Consider the following 21960-nt stretch of genomic DNA (forward strand, 5'->3'; position numbering starts at 1 on the left):
CATGGGATAAAGTGAGCCTTAATACCTCACAGGTGTTTCATGACTTTTGCAAATGTAAAAAAAAAAATACCCCAATTTCTCCCGATTCAGAAAACACCTCATATGGGGGGGGGGGAGTGCTCTGCTGGTGCACTACAGGTCTCAGAAGAGGAGTAGTCACATTTGGCTTTTTGGAAGCAAATTTTGCTCTGGGGGCATGCCGCATTTAGGATGCCCCTATGGTGCCAGGACAGCAAAAGAAACCCACATGGCATACTATTTTGGAAACTAGACCCCTCGGGGAATGTAACAAGGGGTTAAGTGAACCTTTACACCCCACAGGTGTTTCACGACTTTTGCGTATGTAAAAAAAAAAAAAAAAAATTTTTTACCTAAAATGCCTGATTTCCCAAAAAATTCACATTTTTAAAAAGGGTAAAAGTAGAAAATAGCCCCCAAAATTTGTAATACAATTTCTCCTGAGTACGGTGATACCACATATGTGACCCTAAACTGTTGTCTTCAAATACGACAGGGCTCCAAAGTGAGAGCGCCATGCGCATTTGAGGCCTAAATTAGGGACTTGCATAGGGGTGGACATAGGGTAATTCTACGCCAGTGATTCCCAAACAGGGTGCCTCCAGCTGTTGTAAAACTCCCAGCATGCCTGGACAGTCAGTGGCGGTCTGGTAATACTGAGAGTAGTTGTTTTGCAACAGCTGGAGGCTCCGTTTTGGAAACAGTGGCGTACCAGACGTTTTTCATTTTTATTGGGGAGGGGAGGGGGGCTGTGTAGGGGTATGTGTATATGTAGTGTTTTTTACTTTTTATTTTATTTTGTGGTAGTGTAGTGTAGTGATTTTAGGGTACAGTCAGACGGGCAGGGGTTCACAGTAGTTTCTCGCTGGCAGTTTGAGCTGCAGCAGAAAATTTGCCGCAGCTCAAACTTGCAGCCGGATACTTACTGTAAACCTCCGCCAATGTGAGTGTACCCTGTACGTTCACATTGGGGGGGGGGGGGAACATCCAGCTGTTGCAAAACTACAACTCCCAGCATGCGCTGACAAACTGTACATGCTGAGAGTTTTAGTTTTGCAACAGCTGTAGGCACACTGGTTATGTATCACTGAGTTTGTGACCTAACTCAGTGTTTCACAACCAGTGTGCCTCCAGCTGTTGCAAAACTACAACTCTCAGCATGTACGATGTATGGTGTACGATGACTGCTGAGAGTTGTAGTTTGCAACAGCTGGAGGCACACCGGTTGTGAAACACTGAGTTAGGTAAAAAAAAATCTGAGTTTCACAACCACAACCATTGTGCCTTCAGCTGTTACAAAACTACAACTCTCAGCAGTCACCGACAGCCAACGGGCATGCTGGGAGTTGTAGTTATGCAACCAGCAGATGCACCACTACAACTCCCAGCATGCACTTTAGCTGTTTGTGCAAGCTGGGAGTTGAAGTTATACAACAGCTGAAGGTACACTTTTCCATAGAAAAAATGTGCCTCCAGCTGTTGCAAAACTATAAGTCCCAGCATGCCCATAAGGGAATGCTGGGAGTTGTGATTGTCCGCCTCCTACTGTTGCATAACTACAGCTCCCAGCATGCCCTTATTGCATGCTGGGAGCTGTTGCTAAGCAACAGCAGGAGGCTGTCACTCACCTCCTACTGCTACTCCGGGACACAGGTCAGTCCCTCGCCGCCATCGCTGCCGCCGCCGCCACTCCTTTGGCCCCGATCCCAACATTGACGCCGGGGATCGGGGTCCCCAGCTCCCGGGGTCTTCTTCCCGCACCCGCTCACATCCTCCGGAAGAGGGGCGGAGCGGTTTGCGGGAGTGACACCCGCAGCAGGTGCCCTGATTGGTCGGCCGGTAAACCGGCCGACGAATCAGGGCGATCATGGGGTGGCACCAGTGCCACCTCACCCCTGCTGGCTATGGCTGTTCGAGGCCGTCAGAGACAGCCCCCGATCAGCCAGTAATTCCGGGTCACTGGAGACCCGATTGACCCGGAATCGCCGAAGATTGCTGGACTGAATTGTCCAGCGATCTGCGGCCATCGCCGACATGGGGTGGCATAATGACCCCCCTGGGCGATATGCCGCGATGCCTGCTGAACGATTTCAGCAGGCATCCGGCTCCGGTCCCCAACCGGCTAGCGGTGGGGACCGGAATTCCCACAGGCGTATGGATACGCCCTCAGTCCTTAAGGACTCGGAATGCAGGGCGTATCCATACGCCCTATGTAATGAAAAGGTTAAAATAAAGAATATCAATAAATGTCGCCATTCATCATAGACAGATTCTGGTATAAAGTAATGTATCTAGCAGTCTCTAAAATCATACTCCACCATTAATAATGGTAACAGGCTTGATTTACAGGCAGCATCTTGTTCCCGGTTTATAGCACCGATTTCCGTCATTTTTTAATTCTCTATGAGGAGCCCATGCCTCCAGCTGGCATGAATGAACTAGAAAAGAAAAAAAGGATTGAATCATTCCAACTTCTGTTATAAGATTTGCTGTTTAATACCTTTTTTCCCTTAGTGGAATGCCCATGCTTTGCAATGCATGCTGATTATTTTCTGTTAAAGCCAGCAGGCACACCGCCACCTCATTACCCTTTTACTGATGAGAAGTAGCCTCTGAAAATCCTTGCAATTTTACTATATGCTATTAAACTTGCCTGATATGTTACAAGTCAAGGGCCCAACCATTGAACAATAAAGGTTCTCAAACATGTCTCTTCTTCTTCTTGTCTAATGTCTGTAGTTGTGTCTTTGCCTATTATGTAGGTTGGAAAAACTAATTTTACCCATCAGCCGGTGCCCTGATGTGCTGCTTGAATTAAGATGACTGATATTAGTCTTGCCATATCTCACCTTTGTGCAATTGGCATAAACCGTTACACTTCATTATCATCTGTTTGTGCTAATGAGGATTAATTACAACTTTGTGTAATAAATGACAAATGACATATACACTCCATGGGCAGAAGGACAGTTTTCCCTTAATTATATTTAAAATTAAGGGCAAAGTTTTATTGCAATTCTATTATAAATGATTGGTAGCTTGAAATGTGGTCACAAAGAACTATAAGTTTATGTTTGTCTAATAATATCTGTTTTACTTCACAGATGTGTCCCTAACAATTGTGAACACGGAGGCAAGTGTACTCAAACATGGGACACCATAACTTGTAACTGTGAAGGAACTGGGTACACTGGTGCCACCTGTCATAACTGTAAGTACAAAAGTAATAACATATACAGTTATTAAAATATATATAGTTAATGTATATATATATATATATATATATATATATATATATATGTATATATGTATTATAATAGAAAAGCATGTGGGTATCATTTCAATCCTATTGACTGACAAAGGAAACATGTCATTTTTACAGTGTACAGTGTGAAAACTAAACCCTTCTAAAGTTGCAAAATTGTGTTTTTCTTATCAATTTCCCCACAAATAATATATATTTTTTGTTTCGCCATACATTTTAGGGTAAAATAAAAGGTGTTACAAAATTCTAATAGTCATGCAAAAAACAAGCCCTCACATAGGTCCATGGATGGAAAAAAAAAAAAAAGTTATGCATCTTAGAAGGCAAGGAGGAAAAATGAAAATGCAAAAATGAAATTGTCTGTGTCTTTGAGGCCAAAATGAGCTGTGTCCTTGAGGAATTAAACTATCTGTATTCGGTTAATGCTTACTGTTGGTGATACATCCAGTCTGCAAGTGATTCTTTGGGATTTCTCTCTTCATTAAAGAAACATATTACATTATAAGAAATATCTCAGCAGTTGCTCACATAATCCTCTCCGTTTCTTTGATTCTATTTGTCTCATGCTGCAATTAAAATCCAGAAATGCAGAAATTTATCAGAAAAAATACCGGCATTCCCTTTAAATTGTAAAAAATAGAGTTTCTTAATCCTTTGGAGACACACTATGTACATTTACTATACAATAGCATAGCATAGATCCGTATAGGCAAATCAATAATTACTTACCAGTTAAGGATGCAGGGTGCACAGGTACGCCCCCATTCCCGAGTCATTAAGGATGCAGGGCGTACCTGTACGCCCTGATCCCATTACCAGGGTTTGCAAATGTTCTCACCAGCGGAGAATGCTTCAAACCCTGTGGGTCCCGACTGCTATTAGCAGCCAGGACCCAGGGCTAATGCCGGGCATTGCCGATCAGGCCGATGCCCGGCATTCACCCTTTAGAAGCCGCGATCAAAGTTGATTGTGGCATCTAAAGTGAAAGTAAAACTATCCCGGCAGCTCAGCGGAGCTGATCAGGACTATCACGACAGAATCATAATGTCCTGAATCAGCTTACTGGACAATGGTAGGGTCTTCACCTGCCTCCTCGTCCAATCGGCGATCTACTGCTCCAAGCCTGCAGGCTGTAGCAGCAGAGCGCTGATAACACTGATCAATGATATGCTATGGCATAGCATTGATCAGTGTATGCAATCAAAAGATTGCATGTTATAGCCCCCTGTGGAGGCTAAAAAAAAAAAAAAAGTTAAAAGTGTTAAAAATAAAAAGAGAGAATAAATGGGAATAAGCCCCCTCCCCTAATAAAAGTTTGAATCACCCCCCTTAATGTAATTTTGAAAAAAAAATCATATGTGGTACTGCCGCGTGCATAAATGTCTGAACTATTAAAATATAAGGTTAGCTAAATTGCACGGCGTACACGTAAAAAAAATACCAAAATTGGGCATTTTTGGTCACTTCCCATACCATAAAAATATGAATAAAAAGTGATCAAAAAGTCATATCAAAACGAAAATGTTACCAATAAAAACTACAGACCATGGCACAAAAAATTAGTCCCTATATAGCCCTGTATGTGGAAAAATAAAAAGTTATAGGGGTCAGAAAGTGACAATTTTAAACATACTAATTTTGGTGCATGTAGTTATATATTTTTTAAGTACTAAAAAAGTAGGAAACACATAACTGTCACATTGGGGGTACACAGTTCGCAGCCCTACAGTTGGTTCAACCTGACTGGAGAGGCAGCATTTTTATCTAAAAAATGTCAACGATAGAGTCAAAATACATGTACGAGATGGAAACATTGGCCCCCAAAGGCCTAAACGCTGAACTAGAAATTTTTGGTTTCATCTAGGTAGAGATCACACCATGAAGATATGTAGAATCTAGCCTCCTAACATCTTATATCTTATATATCTTATATATCATAATCTCTTTATCACACGGTTATACTGTCCTAATCTGAACTATATCAACATCTCTCTCCCACATGACTATAGTGGCGCCATTTGGATCCATAAATTTTCTTTCTGAATTATATATATCCTTATCTATATATATATATAGAGAGAGAGAGAGAGAGAGAGAGAGAGAGAGAGAGAGAGAGAGAGAGAGAGAGAGAGAGAGAGAGAGAGAGAGAGAGAGAGAGAGAGAAAGAGAGAGAGAGAGAGAGATGCAAATCATAAAATGTTGGAGTATCTTGTAATACCTTTTTTATTGGACTAACAGAATTTTGTAGAGACAAGCTTTCGGGATTCCTCCCTTTATCAAGTCCAAAGCAAATCTAAGATCACAAGCAGAAGACACAGGTTACATCTCACAAATAAATATGCAGGGGTTAAGACAATAGATGTGGAGAATTCACACTAAGATGGGCCATAAATTGTCCTGTTATGGGAACATAGACTAAATAGATAAGAATGGGAAAAAGGGGCAGGGAGGGGGGAACAGGGGAGAGACTGATAATTAGCAGGACATAGTGAGATGTAAAAGAGAACACAGTGCAGGTTATAAGAGAATACAGTGCAGCACAGGTTATAAGAGAATACAGTACAGGTTATAAGAAATTTTGATAATGAAACAAGAAGCTCAAATCCACATTAAGTCCCCTGTTTTTCGAGTCAAAAAACAGTATCATTTTGGCTTCAAATGTCTTTCTCTCTTGTGTGTTTTTTTAGTTCCCTCTCAGTATCTTGATTGTAAGGTCATGTATGGAGTGGCCTGTTTGGGTAAAATGATGTCCAACATGGGGGGGGCAGTAGTCATTTTCTTTATGGCGGTTGATGGAATGTCTGTGTAGATTCATCCTTTCGTTGAGTTTCCGGTTGGTTTCACCAATGTAGCATCCCATGTCACACTTGGTGCATTGTATCATGTAGACCACATTTGGGGATGTGCAGGAGTATAGTCCCCTAATGTTATATGTCTTGTTGTTGTGGGTGGCTTCCCTCTTGGTTCAGATATGTTGGCAGAGTTTGCAGCGTGGTTTGTTGCAGGGTTTGGTCCCATTCTCTGTGTCTGTTCTTTCTGTAGGTAATTTTCGGCTAACCAGCTTTTGTTTTAAATTGTGTGGTTGTCTGAAGGCCAAAATGGGAGGTTCAGGGAAGATTTCTTTTAGCATCTCATCTTCCGCCAATATCGGCTGTAGATCCTTGATAATTTTTCGTATTTCTTCAAGGGCCGGAATGTATGTGGCTACCAGTGGTACGCATAGTGATGGTTGTATCTCTCTGTATTGTAGCAGGTGTTCCCGTGGTGTTTGAAGGGCGGAGTGTATTTTCATATTGATTGTCCTAGGTTTGTATCCTTTTTGTTTGAATTTCTCAGACAGTGTTTGTAGGTGCAGGTCTCTGTCATCAGGGTTGGAGCAGATGCAATGGTACCTGGTAGCTTGGCTGTATATGATGCCTTTCTTTGTGTGTGAGGGATGGAAACTGGATTTATGTAGATAGCTGGATCGGTCTGTCGGTTTTCTGTACACAGACGTTTGTAGTGTGTTCCTGTCTATTGTGACAGTAGTGTCCAGGAAGTTCACACTTTCTGTAGAGAAGTCCATTTTGAGTTTGATAGATGGATTGAATGTGTTAAAGCTTCAAGAGTGACATATATCTACAAATGATGGGCACTGCAATGGGGACCAGGATGGCACCACAATATGCCAACCTATTCATGGCTGACCTTGAACAACGATTTCTAGACACACAACATGTGAGTGCTTGTATTATGTGGGGCCATTTGAACTTTGTTGGGGTGATTTTGTTGGGGTGATTTTGTTGGGGTACACTGATTTTATGCAGTGTACCATAGGAAACAACATGTTGTCATTATTCTGTAGGCCATTTAGATTACAATGATACCCAATGTATTGTGTTTTTTTATTTCACTAAAAAAAAGAATCTAATTAAAAAATCTTTTTTTTTTTTTACCACTTTTCATTAACTTTTTTTCTGTCAATTTCAGAATAATGACAACATGTTGTTTCCTATGGTACACTGCATAAAATCAGTGTACCCCAACAAAATCACCCCAACAAAGTTCAAATGGCCCCACATAATACAAGCACTCACATGGTCCTGTACATTAAAATTATGGTTTTTAAAAGGTGATGAGGGGGGGGGGGACTCAAAAATAAAAAGTGTCCATAAAGGGGTACTCAGCTGGAAAACATTTTTTTTAAATCAACTGGTGCCAGAAAGTTAAACAGATTGGTAAATTAATTCTATATAAAGATCTTAATCCTTCCAATACTTATCAGCTGCTGTATGCTCCACAGGAAGTTATTTTCTTTTTGAATTTCCTTCTAAATTTCCTTTCTGTCTGTTCACAGTGCTCTCTGCTGACACTTCTGTCCATTTAAGGAACTGTTCAGAGCAGGAGCAAATCCCCATAGCAAACCTATCCTACTCTGGACAGTTCCTGACATGGACAGATGTGTCAGCAGAGAGCAGTGTGGTCAGACAGAAAATAAATTCAATGTAATGTAATAATGATGAATAATGCTGAATGAAAATGGTCTCGCTCTGTAGAAGTTTTTCAACTACATTCATTATATTTTGCAGTATACATATATTTACAAATGTATCTTTCCTTTTAAAAGCATTCAAAGGAGGATTTAGCTATTGATGTTTAGGTGTTGTCTTAAAGGGGTAATCCGGTGGAATTTTTTTTTTTTTTAAATCAACTGGTGGCAGAAAGTTAAACAGATTTGTATATTGCTTCTATAAAACATTCTTAATCCTTCCAGTACTTTTTAGCATCTGTATACTACAGTGGAAATTCTTTTCTTTTGAGATTTCATTTCTGTCACAACCACAGTGCTCTCGGGTGACACCTCTGTCCATTTTAGGAACTGACAGTTCCTGACATGGACAGAGGTGTCAACACAGAGCACTGTGGTCAGACAGAAAAGAAATCCAAAAAGAAAATAATTTCCTCTGTAGTATACCGCAGCGTATTACTACTGGAAGGATTAAGATTTTTAATAGAAGTAATTTACAAATCTGTTTATCTTCCTGACATCAGTTGATTTAAAAAAAAAAAAGTTTTCCTCCAGAGTATCCCTTTAGGTACATTTATGAACTCCTTCCTGGGTTTTGTCTCAGTCAAATAACTTGTTTGCTGTCTTCTGTGGTACATGGGTCTTCATTTTTATGCCCATTTTAAAATATTTATTTTTGTTTTATACAACATTTTACATTTTGTGATTTTTGCAGCACTTCAGGATTAAGTAAAAACACATTGGATGACATATTCAAAAACTTGGTAAACTTTACTTACACTAAGCAGTCTATGGTTGGGCCAGATTTTTGTGCTCAGCCTACACCACATCTTAAGTGTAGTTAAGGACTGTGTTTTTTTGTTCAAAATTATGAAAGTTTGCTACAATTTAAGCCCCTTCCCCTCGACTCCCCCTTTTCCTAAGGCCCCACCCTTTTCCAAAAGAATTAGTGCACATGGTACAAAACAAGGCAAAGTTCTTTTGGACATATGTGCTACACCACTTTGTCAACAAATCTGGCACAGTATACACAAAAAAAAAAGATCTGTTTGAAATATTCCCCATTGGAGAGAACACATGCTGTATAAACAAATACGCATATGGATGAAGATTTCAGAAATGCGGATGGATATTGGCAAATAATCCATACATCATCCTGACGTCATCACAGTGATCCTATTACTTCCTTCATTCATTCAGGCACCAAAATGCCATGTGTTCCTTGTCCCTTCTGCTACTATTACTGACATTGCCAGGCTCTGCCGAGTTAAGCCACTGTCACCCCAAAGTTAATGACTAGAGATGGCTCGCTTATCTCTGGTCATGATCTTGTTTGGGGTAAAAAGCATTAAAGGGTACCTTTCACCCAAAAAACTTTTGATATATTATAGATTGATCTATGCAGAATAACTTTCCAATAGTATGTTATTTCCTAAATCTCAGACTGCAGCTGAGACACAGACAAGCTCAGCACTGCTCCCTGGCAGTGAGCAGTGGTGAGTTTGTCTGTGTTCTGGCTGCAGTCTGAGATTTAGGACTCCTGCATGAGTCTGAAATCTATAAAAAAAAAAAAAGGACTGGTAGGGAGACCCCTAGTGGTCATTTTTTCAAAGTGGAAAATTAAATAGAAAGAAGCATATTTTTTTATAACATGCTATAGGAAAGTTATTCTGCATACATTAATCTATAATATATCAAAAGCTTTTTTGATGAAAGGTACCCTTTAAGGGGGTACTCCGGTGAAAAACTTTTTTTTTTTTTTTTTTTTTAATCAACTGGTGCCAGAAATGTAAACAGATGTGTAATTACTTCTATAAAAAAAATCTTAATCATTCCAGTACTTATTAGCTGCTGAATACTACAGAGGAAATTATTTCCTTTTTGGAACACAGTGCTCTCTGCTGACATCATGACCACACTGCTCTCTGCTGACATCTCAGTCCATTTCAGGAACTGTTCAGAGCAGCATATGTTTGCTATGGGGATTTTCTCCTACTCTGGACAGTTCCTAAAATGGACAGAGATGTCAGCAGAGAGCACGGTGGTCATGATGTCAGCAGAGAGCACTGTGTTCCAAAAAGAAAATAATTTCCTCTGTAGTATTCAACAGCTAATAAGTACTGGAAGGATTAAGATTTTTTAATAGAAGTAATTTACAAATCTTTGCACAAAAAGAAAAGAAAATTGCGGAGCAGCTCACCAGATCCTAGGTCCGTGGTGTCGGATGTCACATCGTGGTCAGGCGGCAGGAGGACGGGGAGGCTGTGATGGTATGGGGGGAATCAGGCGTCAGAGCCACAGCCGTATTGCACCATTAGGTGCTTCCTCAGTCCCCTATTAGGGGCCTAATGATCCTAGTGATTTATGTGTACAGTACCTATACAGGCATATGTTCCTCCTTGGTCCATATATGCAGCATATCCATGCAATATTTCAAAAACTACATGTGTAAGCATATTTACCTGGGTTCTAAGTCTGACAGCTGAAATAATTCATGGCGCTGTAAACTATTATCTACTGTAGTGCTCAGCTGACTGGATGGTACTGCTAAGTGAGTGGTGCTAAGTGTTCACAAAGCTGCAGTTTACCACAATATAATGATACCAATACTTAGTATCAGGACAAATTAATGTCATTTAACAAGCAGACTTTTTATGAATAAATAGAAATGATGAGACTGCCAAGAGGTTGTGATAAGGCTTGGCTCCTGGTTAAATCCCAATAGATGAGAAATTGGCCTTCATCTGCTGTCAGCGTCTGGAAAACACCTTCATTAAAACCAGAAAATCTAATCCTTGTATTCTTGTACATTTCCTCCCAGCATTATGCTCAGACACCTAGTATAATACCAAACTGCAATAAAACAGCTGTACCTGTTCAGGGGTATCAAAGAGGATTTAAAATATCTTGTTCTGTCTCCCATCTAACAGTAGAAAAAAGCTGCTGGATTACAATAGCACAGGTCATTGGGACACAAATGGCCTGAAGAATGTTGCCAGTACGATACAACACCGGCTTTAGAAGTAATCCTTCTCTTTTTGTTTTGCTGTTTGAAGGTGGTTGAGATTAAAAATAAGATACTTAATTACACGTTTACATGGATGTGTCCTACAAATTGGCACCAGGGTCTGACTCGCTTTGATTGACTATAAGAACAAAACATTGTGATTACCTTCCAGGTTTGTAGAGAGATAGGACTATTTACTTAAAAGTATCATTTCAGCGCCAGTAACACAGAAATGGCTTTCACAATGTGATTCAAGTGTTTCTTTATCCCTTTTAATACCATTTTGAGAGAATTCCTTTATACTAGACATTCTTTCTACCAACATGCTCACTAATGAAATCATGCAAATTTACCAGACTAAGAGCCATCTTGTATACAAAAATAAGGTACACCAAGAACATACACTGCTCAAAAAAATTAAGGGAACACTTAAACAACACAATGTAACTCCAACTCAATCACACTTCTGAGAAACACACTGTCCACTCAGGAAGCAACACTGATTGACGATCATTTTCACATGCTGTTGTGCAAATGGAACAGACAACAGATGGAAATTATAGGTAATTAGCAAGACACCCCCATTAAAGGAGTGGTTCTGCAGGTGGTGACCACAGACCACTTCTCAGTTCCTATGCTTCCTGGTTGATGTTTTGGTCACTTTTGGATACTGGCAGTGCTTTCACTCTAGTGATAACATGAGACTGAGTCTACAACCCACACAAATGGCTCAGGTAGTGCAGCTCATCCAGGATGGCACATCAATGCAAGCTGTGGCAAGAAGGTTTGCTGTGTCTGTCAACGTTGTGTCCAGAACATGGAGGCCCTACCAGGAGACAAGCCAGTTCATCAGGAGATGTAGAGGAGGCCGTAGGAGGGTAACAACTCAGCAGCAGGAACGCTACCTCTGCCTTTGTGCAACGAGGAGCAGGAGGAGCACTGCCAGAGCCCTGCAAATTGACCTCCAGCAGGCCACAAATGTGCATGTGTCCACTCAAACAGACAGAAACAGATTCCATGAGGGTGGTATGAGGGCCTGGCATCCACAGGTGGGGGTTGTGCTTACAGACTAACACCGTGCAGGACGTTTGGCATTTGCCAGAGAACACCAAGATTGGCAAATTCGCCACCGGCGCCCTGTGCTCTTCACAGATGAAAGCAGGTTCACACTGAGCACATGTGACAGACGTGACAGAGTCTGGAGATGCCGTGGAAAACGTTCTGCTACCTGCAACCTCCAGCATGACCGGTTTGGCGGTGGGTCAGAATTGGTGTGGGGTGGCATTTCTTTGGGGGGCCGCACAGCCCTCCATGTGCTTGCCAAATGATCCTCAGACCCCTTGTGATACCATATGGTGATGCTGTTGGCCCTGGTTTTCCTCCTAATGCAAGACAATGCTAGACCTCATGTGGCTGGAGTGTGTCAGCAGTTCCTGCAAGAGGAAGGCATTGATGCTATGGACTGGCCCGCCCCTTCCCCAGACCTGAATTCGATTTAGCACATCTGGGATATCATGTCTCGCTCCATCCACCAACGCCACGTTGCACCACAGACTGTCCAGGAGTTGGCGGATGCTTTAGGCCAGGTCTGGGAGGGCATCCCTCAGGAGACCATCTGCCACCTCATCAGGAGCATACCCAGGCATAGTAGGGAGGTCATACGGGCACGTGGATGCCACACACACTACTGAGTCTCATTTTGACTTGTTTTAAGGACATTACATCAAAGTTGAATCAGCCTGTAGTATGGTTTTCCACTTTGATTATGAGTGTGACTCCATATCCAGACCTTCATGGGTTGATAAATTTGATTTCCATTGATAATTATTGTGTGATTTTGTTGTCAGCACATTAAACTATGTAAAGATGAAAGTATTTCATACAATTAGTTCATTCATTCAGATCTAGGATGTGTTATCTAAGCGTTCCCTTCATTTTTTTGAGCAGTGTATTTACAATCATAGGCCTTATCAGGGGCCTTTTATAAAAATAAAAGATGCAATCTTGATAAATTATAATTAGAGACAAGCGAATCGAAGCTGATGAACCCGAATTCATTACGAATTTCATGAAATATTCCATTTACAATGAATGCGAATATCGCACGATTCTATAGCATGAATTGCTTAATTAAACTCCATTTACTGTGGTCCAGGCTCCAGGGCATCTAAATTGGTGGATCCACATGTCAGTACATGGGGCAAGGAACGGTGGGAAGGCAGGAAGGCAAGGCGGGATGACCCTTATTCATATGCAGGATGCAGCCTATGAGCAGCCAGTCACCCTTGTGATGTCACAGCCCTATATATTTGGCAGCCATTTTGCGGCTCCTCATATCATTCATTACACTGCATAGAGATAGGACGGACATCGCTGTGTGTGTTACATAGAAAAGCTTTTTGCAGCAGCGTTTCACCTCTTAGTCATCTCAGCCTTCTGTAGGACACAGAGCACAGCGTATTTGCACAGAAATTAATTCTTGCTGCAGCGATTAACCCCTCAGTCACGGTGAACATTGTATTACAGAGAGGGGCAGAGACCTGTTTGTTGCCTCAGCTGCAGAAACGTTTTCACAGGAGGGAGAAATTATTTTTTAGGGCAAATCTGTGTCTTTGTTCCACAACAACTGGTCTACTGGTTTTACCAGTCTGTAAATTCATAGTCTGTAAGTCTATAGTCCATACCCAGCAGTCCATTCCTAATAATATTTTAAAGAGAGTCTTTTTACAATTTTGGGCTTAGTACACAGGGACTGTGCTCCAGCATTGTTGTGTACTGCTGGTGCTGTGGGCAAATTATTATATATTTTTTTTTGCGTACTGTAGCAAATTTTTCTGCCCTTATACGTGCATACCACATACCTACATCTAAGTGGTGTATTATTTTGTACCTGTTAATCTTTGAAGAGCCTAAATACTGTGAAAGAACAGCTAAAAGTAATCACCGGCTGGTGTTTTACTCAAATAATTTTGGAAGCGTAGAGTAGTGCATTTTTTTGCCCTCATAAGTGCATACCACATCTACGTAGTGTACTATTTTTGTACCTGTTAATCTGTCAAGGGCCTACATACTGTGAAAGGACAACCAAAAGTAATTACTCTAAAGTGTTTATTAAGCATACTGTAGCGCATTTTTCTGCCTTCATAAGTGCATACCACATACCTACATCTAAGTAGTGTACTATTTTTTACCTGTGAATCTGTCAAGGGCCTAGATAACGTGAAAGTCCAGGCAAAAGTACTCATCCGCTGGTGTTTTTACTCAGATACTTTTTTAAGTGCACTGTAGAGCATTTTTCTGCCCTCATTAGTGCATACCACATGCATACATCTAAGTAGTGTACTATTTTGTACCTGTTAATCTGTCAAGGGCCTAGATACTGTGAAAGTCCAGGCAAAAGTAATCACCGGCTTGTGTTTAACTAAAATACGTTTTTTTAAGCATACTGTACCACATTTTTCTGCCCTCATAAGTGCATACCACATACATACATCTAAGTAGTGTACTATTTTGTACTATTGCCTAGATAGGGCCTAGATACTGTGAAAGGACAGTCAAAAGTACACACCTGCTGCTGTTCTAGACAAATACTGTTTTAAGCGTAGTGAAGCGTATTGTACTCCCCTCATGTATGCACTAAGTATGTCAGGCAGAAAAGTGCCAGGATGTGCACAGAGTAGTGTCAGAGGCCTAAATTCATCAGGCAGAGGTTGCAGCAGACTAGGGGCGAGTGGCAGCAGGAGTCGCAGCGAGAGGCCTAAGCTCCCGGTATCAGCTAGCGTTCGTGTCTTGACCAGCAACCCATTTGCCATCATCAATTGGTTAATACGGTCATCCACTTCATCACAAGTGACATCTGATACCCCCAGTCATCAGTTGGTGGGTTCCTCAGACACAATCATCGGTTGGCATGGCCCGGGAGCAGTCCCTGTCCTCCCATTGCCTCTGTCCTATGCTGTTCCCTCCCCTAAAGAAGTATTTTATGCTGTGGGTTCAGCTCCACTATTCAGTGAGTACGATCTAATAGAGGACAGTCGGCAGCTACTGCCCAGCCAAGAAGTGGAGGAGATATCTGGGCGGGCAAGTAGTGATGAGGAGAGTGACGTGGGAGGCGGTGTTGCCAGGGTTCAGGGTCATGAAGCAGACACTGTTGAGGAACCTGAGGAGGACATCAGTGACGTGCAGACACATATTGATGATGATGAAGCTGATCAAAATTGGGAGCCGGGTGCAGGAGGGGCTTCATCATCATCAGGAGAAGAGAGTTGCAGGTTGCTCGTGAGGCAGCAGCTGAGCCAGCAAGGTGGTAGCATGGTTGGCAGTCAGCATGGTGGCAGAAATGGAAATTCTGGAGCCAAACGTGCCCGGGGGAGACCACCTGTTCGCGGCAGCCTACCTTCCCGAGAGGTAGTGGAACAGGGGTTCCTGAAGACAGCGGCAGTAGCAGTCAATTAGTGCGGACTGTTGGTGGGAAAATCAGCTACTCGGCGGTGTGGCAGTTTTTTTTAATCAAACATCTGGAAGAGGTTCACGTAGCCACATGCACCATATGTCGGCAGAAGGTGAAGTGTGGCCAGGGTCCCAATGTTGGCACCACGGCCCTGCGTCAACATATGCTTCGCCACCATAAAGCGGCATGGGAGAACCCTGGCTCCGATGTAGGTGTCCAGCCTTCTGCATCACCAAGTGGCACGCCGCTCCCACTTTCAGCCAGCCAAGGCTCTACCACCTCAGCCGAAAGGAGCTGTGTGTCATACCCTCCTTCTGTCGCTCCAGAAACTCCTGCTCCTCCTACTTTTAGTCAGTCATTCCGCCAACAATCAATTGGCAAAGCCATGTCCAAGAGACAACAGTATGCGCCCACTCATCCAATGGCGCAGAAGCTGAATTTGCTCCTGTCCAAGTTTCTGGTGCTGCAGTCCCTCCCTTTTCAAGTGGTGGACTCTGCACCTTTAAAAGAACTGATGGCTTGTGCTGAGCCGAGGTAGAGTGCCAAGCCATAATTTCCTTGCAAAGAAGGCAGTACCAGCCGTGCACAATTTTGTGGAAGAGAAGGTGGGCCAGTCCTTGAGCCTTTCAGTGTGTACCAAAGTGCACGGCAGCGCCGACATCTCGAGCTGTAACTATGGTCAGGGAAAATGCATGTCTTTTATTGTTCACTGGGTGAATGTGGTTCCTGCACAGCCACAACACCAACTTGGACAAATCACGCTGCCTCCTCCTCCATGCTTTCAGGCCATTGGTCCTGTGACAGTGTGAGACTTTGCCTCCTCATCATCCACCGTGTCCTCAGCCTCCACTGCCCAGACAAGTCTCAGTTGCCCTTCAGCATACCATGTGTGCAGGGCACGGCAGTGTCACGCTGTTCTTGACATGGTTTGCCTTGGCGAATGGAGTCACACAGTGGGAGGATCTGATAAAAAGTCATCCGTGAAGAAGTCGGAGCATGGCTTACTCCACAAAAACTGGAAATGGGAACCATGGTGACTGACAACAGGAAGATTATCGCATGCTCTGCATGCGCTGCGACTGGGAAGGCTGAGCCATGCGCCCTGCATGGCACACATGTTCAGTCTGGTTGTGCAGCAGTTCCTGAAGTGTTCCCCTCATGTGCAAGACATCCTAACAACGGGAAGGAAACTTTGCATGCACTTCAGCCACTCGTACTGTCAGGGTATAAAGCAAAGAGCGAGAAAAAACAGGGTTGATCTTATGAGGTTGACAGAGAAAAAAACACCTCAAAAAGAGTTTATTTGTAGGTCATTTATGTTGTGAAATAGTAAAACCCACTATTAACGGTCAGATAAAATATAAAAATGATTTATTATATTACACAATTTTAATACAGTTGAAATGATTGACACAAAACCATGTAACATATATACAGATGCAATACTCAGATTTGTCCACAAGAAGGCTCTATACCAAACACTCATCACCTGAACAACACTAGAGGGCAGATGGCTAACTGGTCATATAATCTAACATGGGCGATTTATGCAATGTTAAGACAATTATGCATACCAGATTATTGCTCTGACAATATTAACAATCTTAGATATTTGGTAGTATAGTCCTCCCAATTACCTGGCTTGATATTAATTCCCCAGAACATGGATTGCAAGGCAGAGATTTTCCTCTGAGTCAATTTACATGCAATATTCGGTAATATGCATCTTTACCGAATAGCACTAAATTATGACGTAGCTCCTTTAACATGCATAGTGAAGCAACTCATCAGCAGCAGCTAAGTTGTGGAATACCTTGACATGCCCATGCCAATACACCTTGAAGATCTGCTGGACTTCTGGGCAGCCAAACTTTATTTGTGGCCGCAATTAGCAGAGTTTGCCCTGGAAAAGCTGTCCTGCCCGGCCAGTAGTGTGCCATCACAGCGGGTGTTTGTGGCGGGGGCCATAGTCACCGCAAGGAGAACTTATCTGCCCACGAAAAATGTGGAGAGACTGACCTTTGTGAAGATGAATCAGGCATGGATCAGCCGGTATTTCCAACCACCAATGCCTGATGCATCAGAGTAGATTGACCATGGTGCCACACCAACACTTCACAAATATAGATAGTGCCAAACAGATTTAAGGCGCTGTTCCCCAGTTACAAACATTCTTCCGCATCAGACCTTTTTTCACCCACCTTTGTCACCGGGTACTGGTATTGCCACCCACCACACCATTCGGTCAACGGGTCACTTTCAGGAATCCTGATGCTGCTGCCACCTCCAGGCTGTCTCATTCAACCACTATATGGTCTCTTCTCATGCTTCAGCCAACTCCATGCTATGCCATTCATCCACTATATGGTCTCCACATGCTTCAGCCACCTCCAGGCTGTGCCATTCAGACACTATATGGTCTCCTCATGCTTCAGCCACCTCCAGGCTAAGCCATTCAGCAACTATATGGTCTCCTCATACTGATGCCACCTCCAGCCTGTCTCATTCAGCCATTATATGGTCTCTTCTCATGCTTCAGGCAACTCCAGGCTGTGCCATTCAGCCACTATATGGTCTCTTCATGCTGCCACAAACTTCAGGCTGTGCAATTCAGCCATTATATGGTCTCCTCATGCTTCAGCACAATCCCTTCTGTGCCATTCAGACACTATATGGTGTCCCCATGCTGCCACAAACTCCAGGCAGTCATTCAGCCACTATATGGTCTCCTCATACTGATGCCACCTCCAGGCTCTGTCATTGTGCTGCCATGTGATAGGTGACTCCTTGTTTGATTTGGTACTTTTTACCCACATGCCGGGGCCCGGGACACTAAAACTTGGGAGTTAAAATTTCAGTTTAAAAATTCTCAATTTCAATTTCAAAATCTTAAAATCTTTGTAGTAGTCAGTATACAGCAGGCAGTGGTGGATGGACTTTAACCTGATAACGACCATGGACGTCTATGCTCGTCCATGTGCCGTTAACGGGGTATGACGCGGGCTCCCAACTCAAGCCCGCTTCATACCGGCCAGCCCCCAGCTGATTCCTGTAGCTGGGGGCAGGCATTAATAGCCAACTTGCGGCGATCGCCACTGCCGGCTATTAACCCTTTAGATCGCCGCTGTCAAAGTTGACAGCAGTGTCTAAAGATGCCTGCATCCAGTCCCTGGTGGTCCGCAGGGGGGCGATTCACTGGTTAGGTAGCCTGAGGACTTACCTCTCCTGCTGCAGCGGCTCTGTTGCTCAGAATGATAGAGCCTGGCAGGGCACATAGATCAATGGGATTGTATGTAATCCCATTGATCTGCATGAGAAATCAAGTGATTCCTCCTAAGTCACTTAAGGGACTAAAAGTGTAAAAAAAAAAGTTTAAAAACACACACATTAACCCCTTCCTTATTAAAAGTTTAAATCACCCACCTTTTCCCAAAAATATATAAACATAATAAAAATAAACATATATGGTATCGCCGCGTGCGTAAATGTCCAAACTATAAAAATATATTGTAAATAAAATTTTTAATCCGCACGGTCAATGGCGTACGCGCAAAAATAATCCAAAGTCCAAAATAGCGTATTTTGGTCACTTTTCATACCATAAAAAAAAGGAATAAAAAGCGATCAAAAAGTCCAAAAATGGCACTGATTAAAACTTTAGAACATGGTGCAAAAAATTTGCCCTCATACCACCCCATATGCAGAAAAATAAAAAAGTTATAGGGGTCACAAGAGGACAATTTTGTGCATGTAGCTATGATTTTTTCCAAAAGTACGACAAAATCAAACCTATATAAGTAGGGTATCATTTTAATCACATGGACCTACAGAATAAAGATAAAGTGTCATTTTTACTGAAAAATGTACGGCGTAGAAACAGAAGCCCCCAAAATTTACAAAATGGTGTTTTTTCTTCAATTTTTTGCACAATGATTAGTTTTTTTCATTTCGCCGTAGATTTTTACGGTAAAATGACTGATGTCATTACAAAGTAGAATTGGTGGCACAAAAAATAAGCTCTCATATGGATTTTTTAGGTGCAAAATTGAAAGGGTTATGATTTTTAAAAGGTAAGGAGGAAAAAAGGAAAGTGCAAAAAAAGAAAAACACTTGGTCCTTAAAGGGTAGCTCCCACCATCCCTTTTTTCCCTCTCTGTCCCTGCCTATTTCCCATCTATCCCTAACCCCCTCCCTGCCTTTAATTTTTTTTACTATATAAAAAAATGCTACCCGAACCCCGTCGCGCTCCCCCCGCTGCGCAACCCGCTCCTCCTCCCTTCCCCCACCCCCAGACAAACCATGACAGTGCAGCGATGGGGCCGGCGTGAAAAGTAAGTGCAGGACAGCAGCGACGGGATGCCGGGAGGCAGGGCCGGCATGCGAGGCCAGGGAGCAGGGGAACCAATGCGCGCTTCTTCTGTTCTCAGTGCTCGCTCCCGCCTGTCTGATTGACAGGCAGGAAGTGAGCGCAGGATGAATGAATTAGGACCGATGCCCGGCCAGCATCGGTCCGAATTCAGGCGTGATGTCACGCCAGGCTGCAGCCAGCCACTAGGAGGGAGACCCCTAGTGGCCGGTTTTCAAACGTAAAATACACTGTGTTAAAAAAAAAAATAATAATTCAACTATATTAGAGATATGTTGTAGTACATAAGTACTACAACATATCAAAAATAAAAGTTGGTGACAGTGCCCATTTAAGGGGTTAAATGTAGTAGCCAGAGGACAGCAGGCAGTGTAGGATTTATGAGAGTTGTACACCAAGCAGAAAAAGTTGAGCTACAGACTCCAATAAAAAAATCACGCAAGTTTATTAATGACCACGGACATAAATGTACGTCCTGGTTTGGAGGTACCATCGGTGCTCGCGTCATACACGGCAGGTTCCGGCTGCTATGAACAGCCGGGGACCCACCGGTAATGGCCGACATCCGCAATCGTGCGGATGTCTGCCATTAACCCCTCAGATGCCGTGATCTGTACAAATCACGGCATCTGCGGCAATGCGCATTATAAAATAGATGAGGGGACCTCCACCCGCCATTACAGATGATCGGATGTGGCAGCGCTGCGGGCGATCCGCCCGCAGCGCTGCCACATCCGATCATCTGTAATAGCGGGTGGAGGTCCCCTCACCTGGCTCCGGCCATCTCCCGGCATCTCCTGCTCTGGTCTGAGATCGAGCAGACCAGAGCAGGAGATAGCCGATAATACTGATCAGTGCTATGTCCTATGCATAGCACTGAACAGTATTAGCAATCAAATGATTGCTATAGATAGTCCCCTATGGGGACATAAAAAGTGTAAAAAAAAAGTTGAAAACTTTAAAAATAAAAAGTAAAAAAATTAGAAAAATCCCCTCCCCCAATAAAAACAAAAATTATCATTTTTTTCCCATTTTACTCCCAAAAATAATAATTTTTTAAATAAACATATTTAGTATCGCCACATGCGTAAATGTCCAAACTATCAAAATATAATGTTAACAATCCCGCACGGTGAACAGCGTAAACGTAGAAAAAATTTTTAAAGTCCAAAAATGCTGCTTTTTTCTCACATTTTATAAAAAAATAAAAATAAAAAATGATATAAAAGTTTTATATATGCAATATATGGAAAAATGAAAAAGTTATAGGTGGTCAAAATAGGGCGATTTTAGATTACTGATTTTGTACAAAAAGTTTTAGATTTTTTTTAAGCGGTACAAAAATTTTACAGTATCTAGCCATGGGTATCATTTTAATCGTATTGACCCACAGAATAAACCACTAACTAATGGGTTACCCAAAAAAAAAAAATTCCCAATTATCAAACTTATTTTAAAAGTGCAATCTTTATTTAATGTTTATGCACATCATGCTTGTTTAAAATCCACATTCGTCATAATGCCCAAATTCTGAAAGTAAATGTTCAATGTATGTGACTATTAGACAATGTAAGGTGCCTGCAGAAACACCCATATGTCTTTGATACTAGGACGATGGCGTTATAATAAAATCTAAACGGACCCTCTTAACATGTTTCACTACCAAAGTAGCGTTGTCAAGAGGCAAATGGGCATAACGGCCGCAACACCCCCTCCCATAGACATGAATGGAGGGGGCGTGGCGTGACGTCACGTCCCCGTCTCAGAAGCCCGGAGGTTTCCGAAACTTCAGACACAGCTACGCATAGGATGCGGGCTGCTGCAGGGAGATTGCGGGGGTCCCAGCGGCGGTCCACCCGCGATCAGACATCTTATCCCCTATCCTTTCGATAGGGGACAAGATGTTTTTGCCCAGAATACCCCTTTAATGAATATGCGATATTCGCGAATATAGGACGAATATTTGTCCAAATAATCGCGAAATATTGCGAATTCAAATATGACCTATGCCGCTCATCACTATTACTAATATCGTTGCCATTGCGCTCCTGTGCGCAATTGAGGAGGAGACCTAGCTCGCCCGGCTCCCCTGCCTCTCTGGTTCGCACCTTTCAGTGATGTGAGAACCTGTGGGGGGAATGAGCTCATCCAACCCAGGATATAGGGCTCATGGGGCTCTATGGCAGGATTTTAACCCTCACATTGTTGATGTTGATGGTAAACACTGAACTGAATAATGCAAACAAATGCATAACTACTTTTACTTAGCAGTCTCAGATATGTCAAATTTTCTACACAAAAGAAGATTTACAAAGTGAGCTAGCTAGAAGAAAGCTGTCACCTATAA

At 42.6% G+C, this 21960-nt stretch overlaps 1 protein-coding gene across 1 annotated transcript in view; it reads left to right on the top strand.

Moving 5' to 3' along the window:
- The window catches only part of CNTNAP2 (contactin associated protein 2), a 1818787-nt gene that overhangs the window by 1243166 nt on the left and 553661 nt on the right, over positions 1-21960 (top strand). Inside the window, exon 11 of the mRNA XM_056520555.1 lies at positions 3123-3229. Within this exon, the coding sequence (XP_056376530.1) occupies positions 3123-3229 (107 nt within the window). The remainder of the gene's footprint in view (positions 1-3122; positions 3230-21960) is intronic.

The sequence above is a fragment of the Hyla sarda genome, chromosome 5, assembly GCF_029499605.1.
Source record: "Hyla sarda isolate aHylSar1 chromosome 5, aHylSar1.hap1, whole genome shotgun sequence".
Classification (NCBI taxonomy): domain Eukaryota; kingdom Metazoa; phylum Chordata; class Amphibia; order Anura; family Hylidae; genus Hyla; species Hyla sarda.